This window comes from Erithacus rubecula, assembly GCF_903797595.1.
Source record: "Erithacus rubecula genome assembly, chromosome: 3".
NCBI lineage: Eukaryota > Metazoa > Chordata > Aves > Passeriformes > Muscicapidae > Erithacus > Erithacus rubecula.
Genome location: NC_136689.1, coordinates 132,812,331 through 132,828,852, shown reverse-complemented (window position 1 = coordinate 132,828,852; position 16,522 = coordinate 132,812,331). Strand labels below are relative to the sequence as shown.

The 16,522-nt window shown below is 33.6% G+C and overlaps 1 protein-coding gene across 3 annotated transcripts in view; it reads left to right on the top strand.

Moving 5' to 3' along the window:
* The window catches only part of CSMD3 (CUB and Sushi multiple domains 3), a 568,112-nt gene that overhangs the window by 71,464 nt on the left and 480,126 nt on the right, over window positions 1-16,522 (top strand). For all 3 annotated transcript variants that reach the window (XM_079302232.1, XM_079302231.1, XM_079302230.1), the window contains exon 2: window positions 1,096-1,318. In XM_079302232.1, the coding sequence (XP_079158358.1) occupies window positions 1,096-1,318 (223 nt within the window). The remainder of the gene's footprint in view (window positions 1-1,095; window positions 1,319-16,522) is intronic.

Genomic DNA, 16,522 nt, shown 5'->3' with positions numbered 1-16,522 from the left:
ATGGTCTTATGTTTAAGATTTGTGACCAAAACAATGCTGAACATTTATCAGTGCCTACACACCATCCAGACTTCTTTTCATACCTCTGGCAATGGACAAGAGGGTGGCAGGGGGAAACTGATGGGATATAGATGACCCTAACCAATAAAAGGGTTTTCTAGAATATATGGCTGCATGCTCAGTAATTAAAGCTGATGGAAAAAAGGAGGAAAGGACCACATTCAGGGTTGTGCTGTTTGCCTTCCATGTAACCATTTGGCCTGATGTAAGCCTGTGTTCCTGGAAGTGGCTGAACCTCCACCTGCCAGAGCAGGCAATGAATTCTTTCATCTGCTTTGCCTGCATGCACAGCTTTTGCTGTACCTATTAAACTGTCTTTGTCTCAACCCACAAGTTTTCTTGCTCTTACTCTTCTTTTTCTTCTCCATCCCACTGTGGGAGAAGGGAGGGGGATGTGGTGTGTGAGGGAACTCTGGGGCCCTACCTGATCACTGCAGATAAACAACATCTGTATGTTGTCAACTGTTAATATTGACATGAGATAATATGATGATGCAATGGATGGCTAGCTCAGATTGAGCCCTTAAGTACAGAGCATTCATAACCCAGAATTATTGATTGGGAAAAGCTGGCTCATAATAAATAGACTTTCAGTCTTTGCCAGAGCCAAAATACATGGAGGAAAAGCATGAAGTTAATAGTTTTAACCTGTATTAGACTGTATTGAAAGAGACTTGTGTTGAAAGAGACTTATTTACTCTTCCCTTTGACAAAAAAAAAAGGGAATTGATGTGAATACTTTGCTTCATAAATAAATTTAGTCATAGATGTTGTTACGTATGTTTATTTTCAAAGGTGCTACCATATGTCTTTAGATAAACAGTATGGAAAACACATTTGTTAGGTAGGTGGGATTGTTTGGCATTAAGTGGCCAGCATTTCCATAAAAAATATGAGCTTTACCTTTCTAAATGCACTAGCTGATCAGAAACATTTTGATGTATTTTCAGAAGCCATTAATTCTAGTGATGTATTCTATCAAAGGTGGATATAAAAATGGATTACTAACTTTTGTTTCTTTACTATTTTTTTTAGGATTTATTTATACTTGTGGTGGAACTTTAAAAGGACTTAATGGCACTATAGAAAGCCCTGGCTTCCCATATGGATATCCAAATGGTGCAAACTGTACCTGGGTTATAATAGCAGAAGAGAGAAACAGAATACAGATCGTCTTTCAGTCTTTTGCTCTAGAAGAAGAATATGATTATTTGTCATTATATGATGGGCATCCTCACCCTGCAAACTTTAGGACAAGGTAAAGAATAAATATTATTACAATCTCACTGTGGTAATAAATTAAAAACATATAAAATATTTAAATCTAATGTTTTTAAATTATGGATTCTTTCTTATTTAATCTTCAAGGTGTGCTTCCTCTAATTAATCATAGGTGTCAAAATGTGTATCATGCTTTAATTTTAGTTAAAGTAACTGCTGAAATTAATCTAGCCCTCATAAAATTGGTCTCAATGAAATGTAATTAATTAAGAGGCATATGAGCATGGATAAATTAAAGTGAATATGAGATCGTAGAGGTCTTGGTTTGCATGATGTAGTAGCAGTGGAACTTCTGTGATCTTTGCAACAGGGGACCTTTTATAGAGATCAGGAAAATGTAATTAAGGTAGACTAGGTAATTTTTTTTGTGTTTGTATATGACCACCTTCTAACAAAAAGGGTTCACAAAAGTGAAAAAATCACACAAGAGTGTGATGTGCCCCAAAACTTTCTGTCAGAGCCTACTTCAGAGTCTTCGACCAGATGTTTATATATGGAAGGCTGCAGCTTATGGAATATGTAATAATTCTACAATGCCAATATATACATTTGCTTTTTATCTTTGCTGTCATCTACCTTGACTTCTGGAAGTCAATTTGTCATCTGCATAGAGTTCTGTAAGGCCTTTGGCAGGGCCACACAACATCCTTGTTAAATGGGAGAAATTTGTATTTTTTTGGTGCATTGTTTGATGAATAGCACAGTGGCCACACCCAAAGGCTGCAGTCAACAGCTTTAAGTCCAAATAGAAATCAGTAACAAGTGATGTCCCTCACTAGGTCTGTATTCAGATAAACACTATTCAACATCTCTGTTAATGATGTGGCCAGTGGAACTGAGTTTGCAGATGCACCAAGGTGAGTGATGCAGTTGATTCTCTTGAGGGGAAGGATGCTGTCCAGGGGGACATCAGCAGGCTGGAGGAGTGGGCCAAGGATATGAGGCCAAGTGTAACATCAGTTCTCAATATCAACACTGAGTAGTGGGTCAATGAATTTAAAACAGTCCTGCAGAGAAAGACTTGTGGATATTGGTAGATGAAAAACTGGACATGAACCAGTGACACAGATGAGGACTGGAGCACCTCCCCAGTGAAGCAGTCTGAGAAAGCAGCTCACCCTGGAGAAGGGAAGGTTTGGTGGAGACTTTCAACCTCTCAGTATCTGAAGGGACCTACAGGAAAGCTGGAGAGGGACTCTTCCTCAGGAACTGCAGTGATAGGTCAAGGGGGAATGAGTGCAAATTGCAAGAGGGGAAATTCAGGTTAGATATTAGGAAGAAATTTTTTTACTATGGGGGTGGTTAGACACTGAAACAGGCTGTGGAAACTCTGACCCTGGCAGTATTTAAAGACAATTGGATAAGGCCTTGAACAACCTGGTCTACTGTGAGGTGTCCCTGGTAGGGGATGGGACTAAATGATCCTGAAGGTCATTCTAGCCTCTTAAAATTCTATGGATCTGCAATTAAGTTTGGATATGAGGAAGAAATTCTGTATAAAGAATGCAGTAAGATGCTGGAATAAGTTGCCCAGAAAAACATTGGCTTTGTGTAACCTGAAAGATGTCCTTTCCTATGGCAGTGGTGCTGGAACTAGGTGATCTTCCAAACCAAGCCATTCCATGATTTTATCCTGTGATAAATAATTTAGTATCTGCTCCTAATTAGGTGACATGCAGTTTCATTTTGCTTTGCATAATGCTGCTCAAAGAAAGGGATGTGTTTTTGGAATATTTTACGGTGAGTGTTGATACACTAGTAATGATTTTTTAAGCTATTGTGTAACAGTCTGGCCTCTGATTGCTAAAAGGAATATGTAAAAGGATATGTGTTTCCTTGGTACTATGAGGAAACTAGAAGAGTAAAATTCTACATCTCAAATTTGTGCAGGATACAAATTCTCTTAAATGGTTAACAGTCAGCAGATGCGGAGAAATGCATCTCTAATGAAATTGTTTTTCTTTGTACTTCTGTGTTTTCGTTTCTATTTCCTGTTTCATGAATGCAACTCTGATATCAGCTGGAGGAAAGAGGGAGCCCACAGATAAAAGATTTGAGAGTTGTCTTCCAGAGCAAGTTTTTCTCCTTTCTATTCAGACCTCAAAAGATAAAACTGAGAGTTTCTTAAATGCTGGAGCCTGAAAGGGCCCTCACTGTCAGTCAAAATTTACGTTGGTGAATCTACTCTAAACTGCAATCTCAAGATTCAATCTCATTTGAACAATGTTCTTCACAGATGCAAACAATCAAATTTTGATTCCATTAGGAAAAAATGGTCCTTACTGAGTTAAAATAAGCATCAGGGAACACAGGAGAAGGTAGTTGGCAGATTAAAAAAGATGAAAAATATTATCTTGTAAAGACAGAATTATTTCTTTGTATTGTTCAAGCTGATGAAAATGTTTATATATATTTGTGTGTGCATGTACATTCATATATATGTATCTGGATACATATATAGCCATAGATAGCCATATATGCATTTATAGATATGTGTGCAAGATTCTTTTAAAATTAAACTAATTCTTCCATGTTGGAGCTTTAGAATGTGTTTTCAAAAGGTCGGTATCTTAGAAGAAAGTCAAGGAAACCTGCCATGATTAAATGTTTTGATATTGTGTATTTAGGATGTCATTAGATTCTGGTGAAGAACAGTGCAAGAATTATGTGAAAGAGAAAAGAATCAGTCAGCACTTAAAAAGGAAAAGATATTAAGCCTCAATATAGGGCTTGAAATAGACTTCTTTTGCAAGATTTACAAGATCTTTCCAGAGTGTGGGTGTGCAAGAATAGTACACATTTGTGAGAGTGGAGAATTGGCTTTAAAATTAAGAAAGCATGATAGTGAAATTATGCAAGCCTTGCTAAATCTTCCATGGTGACATTTATTTTCTCAGATTGCTGTAGTAATTAGTGAGGTGGTGTTTTCTTTTTAACAAATAAGCAAAGTTTTATTGAGGTACAGTTGCTTGTGGAAACTATCCTAGCATGATGATGTATTATTACTTAGTGACATTACTGAAAGTGTAATCAGATTACACTTTTCACCCTCCTTTAATTTTGTAACAGGCAAAAATATTTTCAGGGGACTACACATGTATTTGAAAAAAGTACATAACTAGACAGCTAAAAAATTGTCTTGGATAGACAAGGCCACTACATCTAGTTTTTTACTTTAATAATGTGGATTAACTTTCTATATAAATTAAATGATTTTGCAGTTCAACTATTTGTGAAGCTCCTCACCTATTACTCACACCTCATCTAGTTTTTTGCTTCATCTAATTGGTCTCCTCAGAATTAAATCTTATTGAAATTAGTCATTGCATATCTTCAGTGAATGCTCAACAGCTTTTAACTGATTTACCTGGCACTTAAATGGCAGCTAAACAATAATAAATAGGAAGTGTAGTCAATATTTCACCTGCATCTTTGTGTTACTGTGTATGCTTCATTTAGTATATTTTACATGATATTTGCTTCAAACGATAAATACAGAATAACTTGAACTTTATTAAAAAAAATTTTTTTCATAAATCATATTGGTAATCACCTACACAAAAAATCTTTATTTGCAAAAGACTGTGTTGCTTCCTGTATTCAAACCAAGATTTTGGCAAAATGTCATAGTTGGGAGTATTTCTGGGTCATATTACTGTCTGTTTTTAGAGCTTTCTTGTTGCCCCCACCCATGCATATTTTGTGATTTTTTTGTATTCATTCTTTCACATTTATACAACTAGTCCCCTCAAGAGGAAAGAAAACAAAACAAAAAAGAGAAAAAAAATCCAACCAAACAAAAACAAAGTTTGATTTTCTATGATTGCTTTTAAAAACATTGTCTAGACATTTTTTTGGTAAGTATCTAATACAACTCCTACTCTGGATAAAAGTATTGCATTTCCAAATTAAACCTCCTGTTTCATTTTTTAAAAAATTCTTTCTCATTATTTTTGTATTGTACAAAATGTATAATTTCAGCTAAGCTTAAAATATGTTTTCAATTTTCTGAGTGCCTAGCTTGAGAAAAGAGGGTTTTGTTTGCACTAGAGATAAGAAATCCCATGATTTAATGAAGTTAGCAGAAGGTATGCTTGAACCAATAAAACATCACATAAATCAATTGCTTTGCAAAGCAGTTGGAGTCATCTGATGATGCCTTTTGTATGTTATGGGGACAGTCTTTAGTGCAACTTGTAAATGATTCACTGGGCTGTCCTTGTCTTAGGGAGCAGTGGGAAATGAGCTGCTGCAGACAGGGCCAGGGCCAAGGGGAGCCAGCTCAGGCTGTGCTCTTGGGCAGGCAGGGCACAGAGGGCAGAGCTGGGGCTCTCAGGGTGCAGCACTGCTCCTCCCCAGCCTGGCCAGGGCAGGATCCCTGCAGATGCACACCTGGAGCCAGGGGAAGCTGGGCCAGCTGAGCTCTGCACAGAGCAGGGCTGAGAGCTGCTGCAGGAGGCAGGGACAGGCACAGAGCTGCAGCTGAGGCTCCCTCAGGGGACATCAGAGCCCCAGGGACAGCCGTGGGTGGCAGTGCCACCAGCTGGGGCTTCCCTGGGCTGGGAAGGGTTAATGCTTTCCTCAGAGTCCTGACTCAGCATAGAAAAACCCAGGAGAAAATAATTTAATACTTGCCCATAAAGCAAATGGTATGGACCTAACTATACAAATTCTTCATTGTGTACTTTTCTTGTCAGTCCTTGAAAAATCACATGGAAGCCATAATTAGTTTTAAACCACACATTTTGTGGCAGTGATATGGTGCATATGTAGGTGGATGACTGAATGCCAATATGAACCCTGACATTTCCTTGCAATTATTTTATTTTGCAACTTGGATAACATCTTGTTTTCTTCTTTCTTCTTGAAAGAAATTGCTGAGCATAAGACATAATATACTGTCAGTAAATATAAAAAAGCATGTTGGTAATTTTCCTTTTTTTTAAATTAAGGAGTTAGGTGTTTAGAATTGAATACTAATTTGAAAAGAGGTGTACTCAATAGCTGTCTAAAACTTTTTTCTCTAATTAGCTACTCCAACTTGCAGTGTAGTATTCAAAATAGCTTTAAATATTTTAATAATAATGTGACTATATATCCAAACTCTGTTCACAGTTCCAAGGAAATATATTTCCAAATTTACTAGTACTTAACCAGTTAATTAATTTAACCAGTAAATTTAATTGCCAGTTAAATATTCATGACAAAATTAACATTGCATTGAAACCAATGAAATAAGTTCAGATCTATTTTAGACAGAAATGAAATGTGCATCCCTTCTACAACTGTACTTAGCTAAATTAAAGCATTTAATCCAGTATATTTGTCTCTTTACTTTGAGTAAAATAATCTTTCATATGTTTATGCTTAGAAAGCAAGTTTTTAGTAGCTGAAACTATATGTCTTACAAAGTTAAAAACAAATTATTTAGAAAACTATGAGCCTACCATAATGTTCTGGTAAAAGCCATCATAAGATTTCATCATGTGTGTCTTCATAAGAACAGACATGGTATGGAAGTTTGGAAACCTCCACTGTTACAAATATGGTATAATAATTTGTGACAGCTGTTCATTTTTTGTGTAAGTGAAAAAATATGAATGTTTATTTTAAAAAACTAAGTGGATTTGTGAGAAACTGCCACAAAATGGAATTTTTGATCACTGAATAAATATATATATTTTTTCCATGTATTCAAAGCCTGCAAGATCAGCAGATATATTTTTAAATGTTGATAACATCACCGTGTCCAAAGACTTAATTATATTAAAGTCCTTTCTCTTGTGACTTGTGGTTCATTTTCTCTAAGGAACTTTAATGGAAGGAAGCTTTAAACATAGTGTTTAAAAAGGGAGTTAATACTCATAGTTTTTAATCTCCTGTATTTAAGGAAGATAAATCATCCTTTCATCTGCACTCCCTGCTGAGACCCCCAAGAATTAAATGTACAGGTTAACTGATCAGTGCTGCTGAGCTGAATAGGAGAAATTGACTGAAATTACTGGAGACATCTGCTGTCTTTTCTCTGTTGGTGAATTGCTCTCCTAAAACATCTGACTCCATGGCTTTGCTTACATTTTTAACATTTACTCTCCTTACAGAGAAAAACAACATTTTCAGTGGATTAATAAGTGGATCTTTAAAGTTTCAACATGCTCCTAGTGTTAAATATCATTTTGTATTAGGTCCCTTACTCAAAGGTTTGAATTTGGTACTTAACCTACAGACTCATACTGACTATAAAATTAAAATTAATTTATTTGGTCCAACTTTGATAAAAGCAGAGTTAAAAAAAGACTGATAATAGGTAAAATTACAATTAATATTCATTCATATTAAATACTGTTAATATATAATACTAGTTTATATACTAATATGTAATATTAAATTGCTGGAATATATATATCAAATGTTGGTATTTGTATATCTTAAATATTATTTATTATACATATTATATTATATATCATATATATGCTGGTATTATATGTATTAAATATATAATATTATATGCTATTATAAATATATGATAGTAGGTGAATTGTCTCTTTACATGGCTCTGGGGCAGGGCTACCAAATCAACAACAAAATCCAAAGCAAACTAAAGAATACTTTACTAATTTTATGTTCTTGCTTAAAAAATAAATAGCACTACATAGAATTCTAATAATGCCCAATGTTAAAAGGGAAAAAATACATTTCTGGAAAACCAGGTTTTGTCCCTAAAACTTTCTATTTTTAAAGTCAAAGACTTATAATTTGCATCTTCAGTGTGCTAAATGGTCGAATTTATCTTACAAAACTTTTATGAAGAAAGGCTAGTGCAAAAATAAGTGTTGACACTAGCAGAAACTTCCAGTGCTCTCATTTAATAATTCTGCTTGCTTTTGCATTTCTTATTTTGATGCATGTGTGTTTATCCTTCTGACAGGTATCAGTCTGTGTCAAACAGGCAGCTATTAGCCTGTTCTGGTAATGTTGTTCTGTCTACTAATACTACCCTGGTAGCTCTACTAAACCTTTTTTCTGACTCAGACCTTTTGCTTCTCCTTAGAAATTTATCCACATTTCTTTATGAACATTTATGTATATATATATGTATATATATTGCATTCTTTACCATCTTCCATCCAAACTCCTTACCTTATGTTTTTTTTGGAAACTATTATGCTATTATGTATTTGTATACATTCATTATATATTATTATTGGAGCAAGTGTTCCACTCTTATATTGATTCTCATCAAAACCAGAAGTTAAAAATGCCCCACATTTTTGCATTGCTTTCCCCTTCTGCTTCCTCGATTTCTGCTGTGTCAGGGTTTCCACTTAGAGAATTTCCTGACTTTAATTCTTGTTTTACTTTTTCTGTCTTTCCCCACTTCCTCTCCCTTTAGGTGATGTATAGTACTACAAGGTGCAGTGCAGGGTGCCCAGAGCTAGTGCCAATGCCATATCTGGGCAAAATACCATGAAGGTGTTTTGATTGTCTTTCCTGAATCCAAATTTTGTTGTATGTAATTTTTTTTATTTCATATATGTGTACATTTTTTTCCTTGTAAGCTGTTTCTCATATGAACAATTCCTTCTTAAAACATTTAAATACCCTTTCAGAGTATTTTATCAGTTAGTTTAGATTATTGACATTTCAAACAGCAGTTAGAGTATCTACTCCAAGTTGATTCTGTACTTTTCATCTACTAGTATAACAGTTGCTCAAGCTGGAAGACTACCAATAAAATAAAGAAAAAATGTCAGTTCTGTGACGTTCTAGATGAAATCTGACAGAGACAAGCTCTCTCTGTTTGGTTATTAGAGCTTTAAGACATGTCAGAGTGGAATATTTGCAGTCTTCTTTCACAACTAACTGAAAATTGCACAGTTTTCCTTTTCACTGTCCTGTTTATATCTTTTTGGATATTGATGTAGACCAGGACTTGTTGATAGGGAGTCCATGAATCATTTACTGTATCTCAAAAATTTTCATCATCCACTGTCGCTCTGAATTTTTTAAGCTCAGGATGTTTGTTATGTCCTAAAAATGCACATTTTTTGTTCTTTCATCACTGTTCACTTCCTGCCCAAATTTTCACCCAGAGTAGACATTGTGAGCTGATTAGGATCAAATTAGAGATTTTCCACTTTGAAAAGAACTTCAAGTTTCTTATCACTGATTTTCATTTTAGCTGCTCCACAGTAGTTCTTTAGATTTCTCCATTATTTGCCTGGAAAGAGATGAGAGAAAGGAATATATTTTGAGAATTTAGGGACTAGTGAACAAAACGAACTGGATTATACTCTCCCCTCACAAAGAAAGAGAAAAAAAAAAAAAAAAAAAAGCATAAGTCCTAGACAAAGATCAATGAGTAGATAAGGATACAGAAAGCAACAGGAATGTATACCAAAGTAGATGAAAGAGAGAGAAAAAAGGCATTTTGGAAAAGAAAGAAGGAACTAGCAACCAAAGTGGAGAACTATGAGATAGCTAACAGAACTGAGTAATTTTTACTAGGAAAATTTTCACTACAAACAACCAAAAGAAATACTGCAAAGTTGTGTACAGAAGATATGTAGAATCTTGAATACAAAATTGGTAGGGACACAGCAATAAATACAGCAAAGCTTGTAGAGAAGAGAAACATAATTGAAAGAAATGTAACAGAATTAAATGTGTTGGTAAACAGACATGCAGCTCTAGGATGTATTCTGAGTAGACAAAACATTTAAACAAATTTTTTTTTAATCTGAAAAGTTTGCTTAATGAAAAAATGCATTGAAGCAATCAAATATTTGACACTGTGCTTATAAATGCAAAGCTGAAAGAACATATCAATTTTTCTATACTCTTAGGAATATTTTTATATGATGTTAAAAGGCTAAACACTTGAGAGAGAGAGACAAAGGTAGATAATTAAAACTGATGAAAGAATCTGCTTGCCTGGACAAGGTGCCACTTGTCTCTTGAATTTATGCTTACATTTCCACAAAAAAGCCAAAGGGTTTTGTAGGTTTAGAAAAAATAGTTAACTTGAAAGGAAATCTAAAGTTAAATGGTAGGAATTTGAAAACTAAACCCCAAACCAAGCCAAACTAAATAAAACCCAAGCAACCAACTAAAATTTTGGTTATATTTGAAGGTGCAGGTAACTTTCTAGTAACTGACCTTAGGAAGAGACTTTCCCATTATCAGCTTTCCATAAGATATCTTTCTCTGAAATGGATGGCCAGTTTGGCTGCTTTGAATTAGCTGATGGATATTGGACTTGCTTGTTTACTACTCATGTAATGCAAGAAAAACCCCTTTTGCAATCTCTGAGATTTATTATGCATCTTTGGATAAACTGATAGCCAACTATATGTGAAGAGTGCCTTTGCCAGTTTTATAGTGAGATGAGTATGGTAATTTCTGAGAAAAAAAAAAATTACTTACTCACTTTTCTTTGTGTTGCTAAATTGCTTAATGGCATTTGAAACAACCTAAGAAGAAAAGCTGATTTTTTTTGTGGAGGCTATTTATAACACAGCATGCTAGTGCTGTCTGTGGCCATTAGTTTTCCATCTATGTTTCAGCTATAAAAAGGTAAAGAATGATCACAATAATGCTCTTGTTCCAGAAAGTTATAATTTTTGGGAAAATATCATGCTATTACAGGGTTGTCTAACTGTTAGACCTGTTTCCATGGCAGAAAGATAACTCTTAAACCAGATTTTAAATTGACCTTTCATTGTTGCAGTTAACAGTATAAAAATAATAAAAAAAAATTTTATAAAGTTGATAATTGAATCAGAATATATCTGGAACAACAGTATATTGTTACTAAACTAAACTCTGAATGGTTGGTTCCTGTGTGAATAGACTATTTATATTATTTTTGGAGAAAGGTATGAGCCTTCTATTTTAACTGGTAAGTCTGCAGAAAACCAAAAGAATCCTTTGGGGTTTTGTGCAAATACATGTGTATTGACATATACTAATTAGAGCATTCCTGTAGATTATATTATATTGCACAGTTGGAAGTGAATATTTTATCATTCAAATAGTTTGGATGCCTGGAACTTAAGAAAAAATTACTGTCAATAATATACTGGAAATCCCTGAATAGGTTGATATGGACAAGTGACTTTGCCTACCAAAAAAACCTCAAATTAAAAAAAAGCCAGCAAACAAACAAAAACATATACACAAAACCAATAAACACCCATCACCAAAACAAACAAAACCCACAAAAAAACATCAAAAAGACCCAGAGATTCTTTCTAAGGGTTAGTAGCACAAAAAGATTATCTCCAAATCTGATGTCAGTTTTTTTGTAGTCAAAGCAAGTCTTTAGAACCTAAATGTAGCAACACTGATAGTTATGCAGAAGTGTCTATTTCACTAGGATTTGCAAATTCAGCCCTGAAGTTATACACTTTTTAATACATTTATTTTATACATCATTTTATATACATCTATTTTGTATTGTAAAATACAAATCCTACATGTTTAGTTTCCAAGTTGTATAAAAAATTTAACTTTTATCCATTTGTAATATATCTGCAAAGGAATGAGATAATTTTGATTGTTAAATGTTTCCATATAATATGAAACTAGCTGTGCACAGAAATTAATATATATTTTATCTAGTTTTACAGAATATTTGAAGTTCCTTTAAAGTTGCTGACACCTTGCCATGCTAAAATTATATTGGCAGACTAAGTTTAACTGATATTTTCTAATATTATAAAAGAGGAATCTTTTCTTGGACAAATGCTGTTCATTCTTAATGGTGGTTTGAAAGAAACCAAGAAATACTTCTATTGCTCAGGTGGACATTTCTATTGCAGGTGGACATTTCCTTACCAGTTTTTTATAAGGTTATTAAAGTTGTTGATAAGAGAGCTTCTCTACAGTAACCAGCATTTATATAGAAGGAATTGAGTTCATATATTTGGGTGGAATATTGGGCACTGGAGAAAGTGAAATGAAGAGGGACTAATGTGATGGTCTAACTAGCAAAAGATACATAAAAAATTGAGGAATGTTTGGAGAGATAACATGGCAAAATCTGGAATTAAATCAAAGTAGTGTTTGGGGTTTTTTCCTAATTTACCTAAGTAATTTCTTAGGTAACTGCCTTCATTACATGCCACTTGATAATCCACCTCTATAAATATAATCTGCATGGAAAAAGCACAAGGACATGCTGATCAAGGTCATTTATTTCATAGCTGATTGAATATTGCTAATTGTAAAAATATTTTTTGCCTAGTTGCATTGTTGTCATGTTATACCAGACCATGTGAAAAAGAATCACAGCTGTAATAGTTTCTATTAATTATTTTTATTTCCTCTGTGATTTCAAATGAACATTGGAAATAAATTATATTGAAATATAGAATTTAAAAAATACTTAAAAATCCTCCATGCCCACAAACACACACACAGACACACACAAAAAAAATCAATTGAACATTTTGTTGGTCCAGAATATGAAGAAATATGAAAAATATATTATCCACTATCCAAATCAGTTAAAGTTTTTTTCCACAAATGAAAGACTATAGTAAGTATTATAAAAAAGTACTGTTTTTCCACATATAAACACTGTGGACAAGTGTAATTATCTGGATGCATGTTAAAAATTCTACAAATGTTGTTGTAGGGAAGAAAAAAGAATAAAATTAAGACATCATGCTTTTCTGAAGTTAAAATGAAAAATGATGGATTTGACTATGGTTTTGTGTGAAAAATAAGTACTGAATGTATTTGTAACTTCATCTTTCCATAATAATACTTTTGCAATTAAACTATTTTCTACAATTTTTGTCTTATTCCATTGCACACTCCTCTGTTAAATTGTTTTATAAATTTCTATCCTACCTTTCTAAGACCACCTTAATTAATTATTGCCACACAATTTTCTTTTTTGACAATCATTTCCCATTTGCAGTTTTATCTGTGAATAATTTTTTTACCGTCCCTTTCTTTTACAGAATTTCAACTAAGCTACTAAAATTACAGAAATCCTTCAAGTAAAAAAAAACCTCTAGGCCCAGTTTTTCTTTCTTTCATAGTTTTTGAACCTGTAATTAACAATATGCTGGTAGCCTTTCAGCCTTGGGTATATTGAAATTTGGAATTTAATTTGACATGATTTGACAATTTTATGTAGAGGCTTTAAACGTTTTCTCTTGCCCTATGTCTTGGGTATAATAGATTTAATCCTTCTGTATCTAAGGTTTTTTTTGATGGTTGCCTAGGGAAATTAAATCTTGTTTGTTTGGACTTTTTCCCAGTCTGTTATTTGACATAAGTTTTTTGTCTAAACATTTTGTTATATAGAGCTGCACTAAGTTATTGATCAATATGCTGTAGCACAGGTTTCATTATTATGTTAATGTGTTCCAGATATACATGGAAGTGGCTCTTAACACTGTTTTATAAGGTGCAGCTGTAAAAAAAATTAACTGATAGCAAGCCATGAAGAAGTCAAATCAAAAACATGAGCAACTTTTTAAAAAAAAGTAATTGTAACCTTCAGCACACAAACAAATTTATTTCTTTTGCTTTATGTTTGGTTGGGGATTTTTTTAGTAAAAAATGTGGTTTTTTTAAACAAAGTCTTTTTTTTTTGCATTGGTATTTAGAATAGTGGCCAGTTATTCTTGATATTAAATTAAAAGGTAAAATACCAATAAATGTTCAAAGCATGACCAACTTTGAATGTCCTAAAAAACCCTATTCACTTTGTCTTGTTAAAATGGCTTGTGTTTGAAGAATAATTTTGAACTGATAGCTCACTTTGTGATGCAGTGGTTTGAATAACTTAATATTTAACATTTTTATAAAGAATATTTCCATAAAATACATGGAAAATGGAAAAGTTTTAAACTCTCTTAGGCTTTTCATTGTCTTTGACAGTTACAGCACTAAAAAGTAATAACTGCAACTTTTAATTTGCTATGAAATGTGGGTGGCCAACTCATCTTCTTTGTGAGATATCCTGTATGCAGTAATAATTGTTTCCTCTTAATAGTTTTGTTTACTCCACTATCTGATTCTGTTAATATCAGTTAACATGGCTCTGACAAGGAATCAAGGTAACATAGATAACCTATCCTTTGATGGTTTCAAAACAGATCAGCTAAGTGCACTCATATTTCTGTCATAATTTATTTCAATTTAAACCTCTTAATTAAAGGACAAATGCTAGTTGAAGACAGTCAGTCCCTTAACTCTTTACAGATGTACATTTTATATGCCCATATCTCTTATCCAATCCTAAATACAAACACTGGTTGCCTTTCTTATCCAATTTCAGCCAAAGTAACAGAATCTTTTAAAATCTCTTTTCTGAAATTATTGTGGTATTTCTTTTTTTTCATTTTGGAAGTATTTTGTCTTTGTTCTAACAGTTATTAGAAGATTCTTAAAAGTTGGTTAGAATAAGGTGCTTGAAATATTTTGTTTATATTATTTATGTTTTCCAAGTCCAAATTTTTAATTTAGATTTTTCTCCATTAGAAGTGGGACCTTATTTTCTATTTTAAACTCGGGTATCCTTTTCTTAAAAAATGCTTTAATTTTCCTGCTAGAAGTTTTTCTACAGTATTTCACATGTAGTAGAGAATTGAGAATTCACCTTCTATGGGAGTGAAAATTGTGGTTTTATTATTTAGGTTTATATAGGATATTAATTGCACATGCAATAGATACATTAATTTAGAATATTTGTTTCACTGCACATGTAAAAATCATTATAGGTCACATTTCTGATTTGATGGGATAGAAAACATCACAAGTGCCACATTTTTCCTAGATCTGTCTTTTACAGAGTTTTAGTCATGGAAATGTAAAATATTTTCCATAATAACCTGTTTTTCTTATCTTCCATTTTGTGTTTAATTTGGTTGTCTGTTTTGTTGCTTTTTTACCTACCCCAGCTCCAAGGGCATTTCAGAGAAATCCAGAGTTTAATTTCTCACTTCGGTGGTCAAAAATAAAGACTTTATTCCTACTTATTTCTTCTCTAGAGTTGGATTCAGGCTCTGCCTTGAAACACCATATGCTCTAGACCTTTGAATATAAAGATAGATATATCCAGTGCTGGAGGAGAGACACCTTTACTCTAACATCCCCTCTTCCCTCTCCTGCTCTTTCTGGCATACTCTGCTTATGTGTTCTCCTTTGAAGTGAACAGGGGCCTGTGAGAAAGTCAAGTTGTTCCTGACTCAGTGAAAGTTTTCTAGAAGAAAATGAATGGAAAAAAAATATATGGAATTTTTTGTTTCATTGGGTTTTTTTAAGTATTGCAGCTAATTTAGCTGATGAATCAGATGGTTTTATTCTATTTGTTGCCATGACTCAGTTTTGAAACACTGAATTTTTCATATTAAAAGCATAGATTCTGAAACATATAGACCTATCATTTGTCCTCTTTTATATGGCCTGCTATGACATATTTATCCCTATACCAGAACAGGAATAAAGAGTGTGTGGTGATAATGTCACAAGCCTTTTGCTCGTGGATGAATTCCAAAATGATACAGAATATTTAGTATAAGTTGAAGCTGTTCTGGAAGTTCCTGGCACCTACAGTGGTGAGAAGCAAAATATGGCATCTCTTCTTTCCATATTGTGCTATTTTCACACATTAAGGCAAAGTTACAAAAGATAGTCCAACTCATCTAAAAGCTTGTTGTCACTCACAGAAGCAAACCTGTCCCTCGTGTTCCTCTGACTTTGACTGTGTGATCCTTTGCTTTTTTCCTTTGGCTCTGGCACTTACCAGGCATGTCACTTTGAGGATATGCTTCCCTTTGCTAACTGAATTGACTCAGGTTTATTTTTAAAGCAATAGTTCTTCCTGGGGTGGTTAAATAAATTCAGAGAGAAGGGTGCAAATGACTAGAACCAGTGTGAAGTCAGTGTTAGAACTCTTGGAAAATTGGAAGGAGCAGGTTCCTCTCCTTTGGTGTTTTGAAAGCTCCAAGATCTGCTAAAATGTACCATAGATCTTTACCCAGCTTTAAGATGAGGGCAAGAAACTATATTGTCACAATGTTCCAGCTGCTCATGGTTAAAAATATGTACAGCTTGCTTAATCTGTTTTTTTGTTTGTTTCTTTAATTCTAGTTACTTTAAGGACCTAGGACACTTTCAAATTCTCTAAAGGTTATTGTTTTGATATGCATTGTTCTTA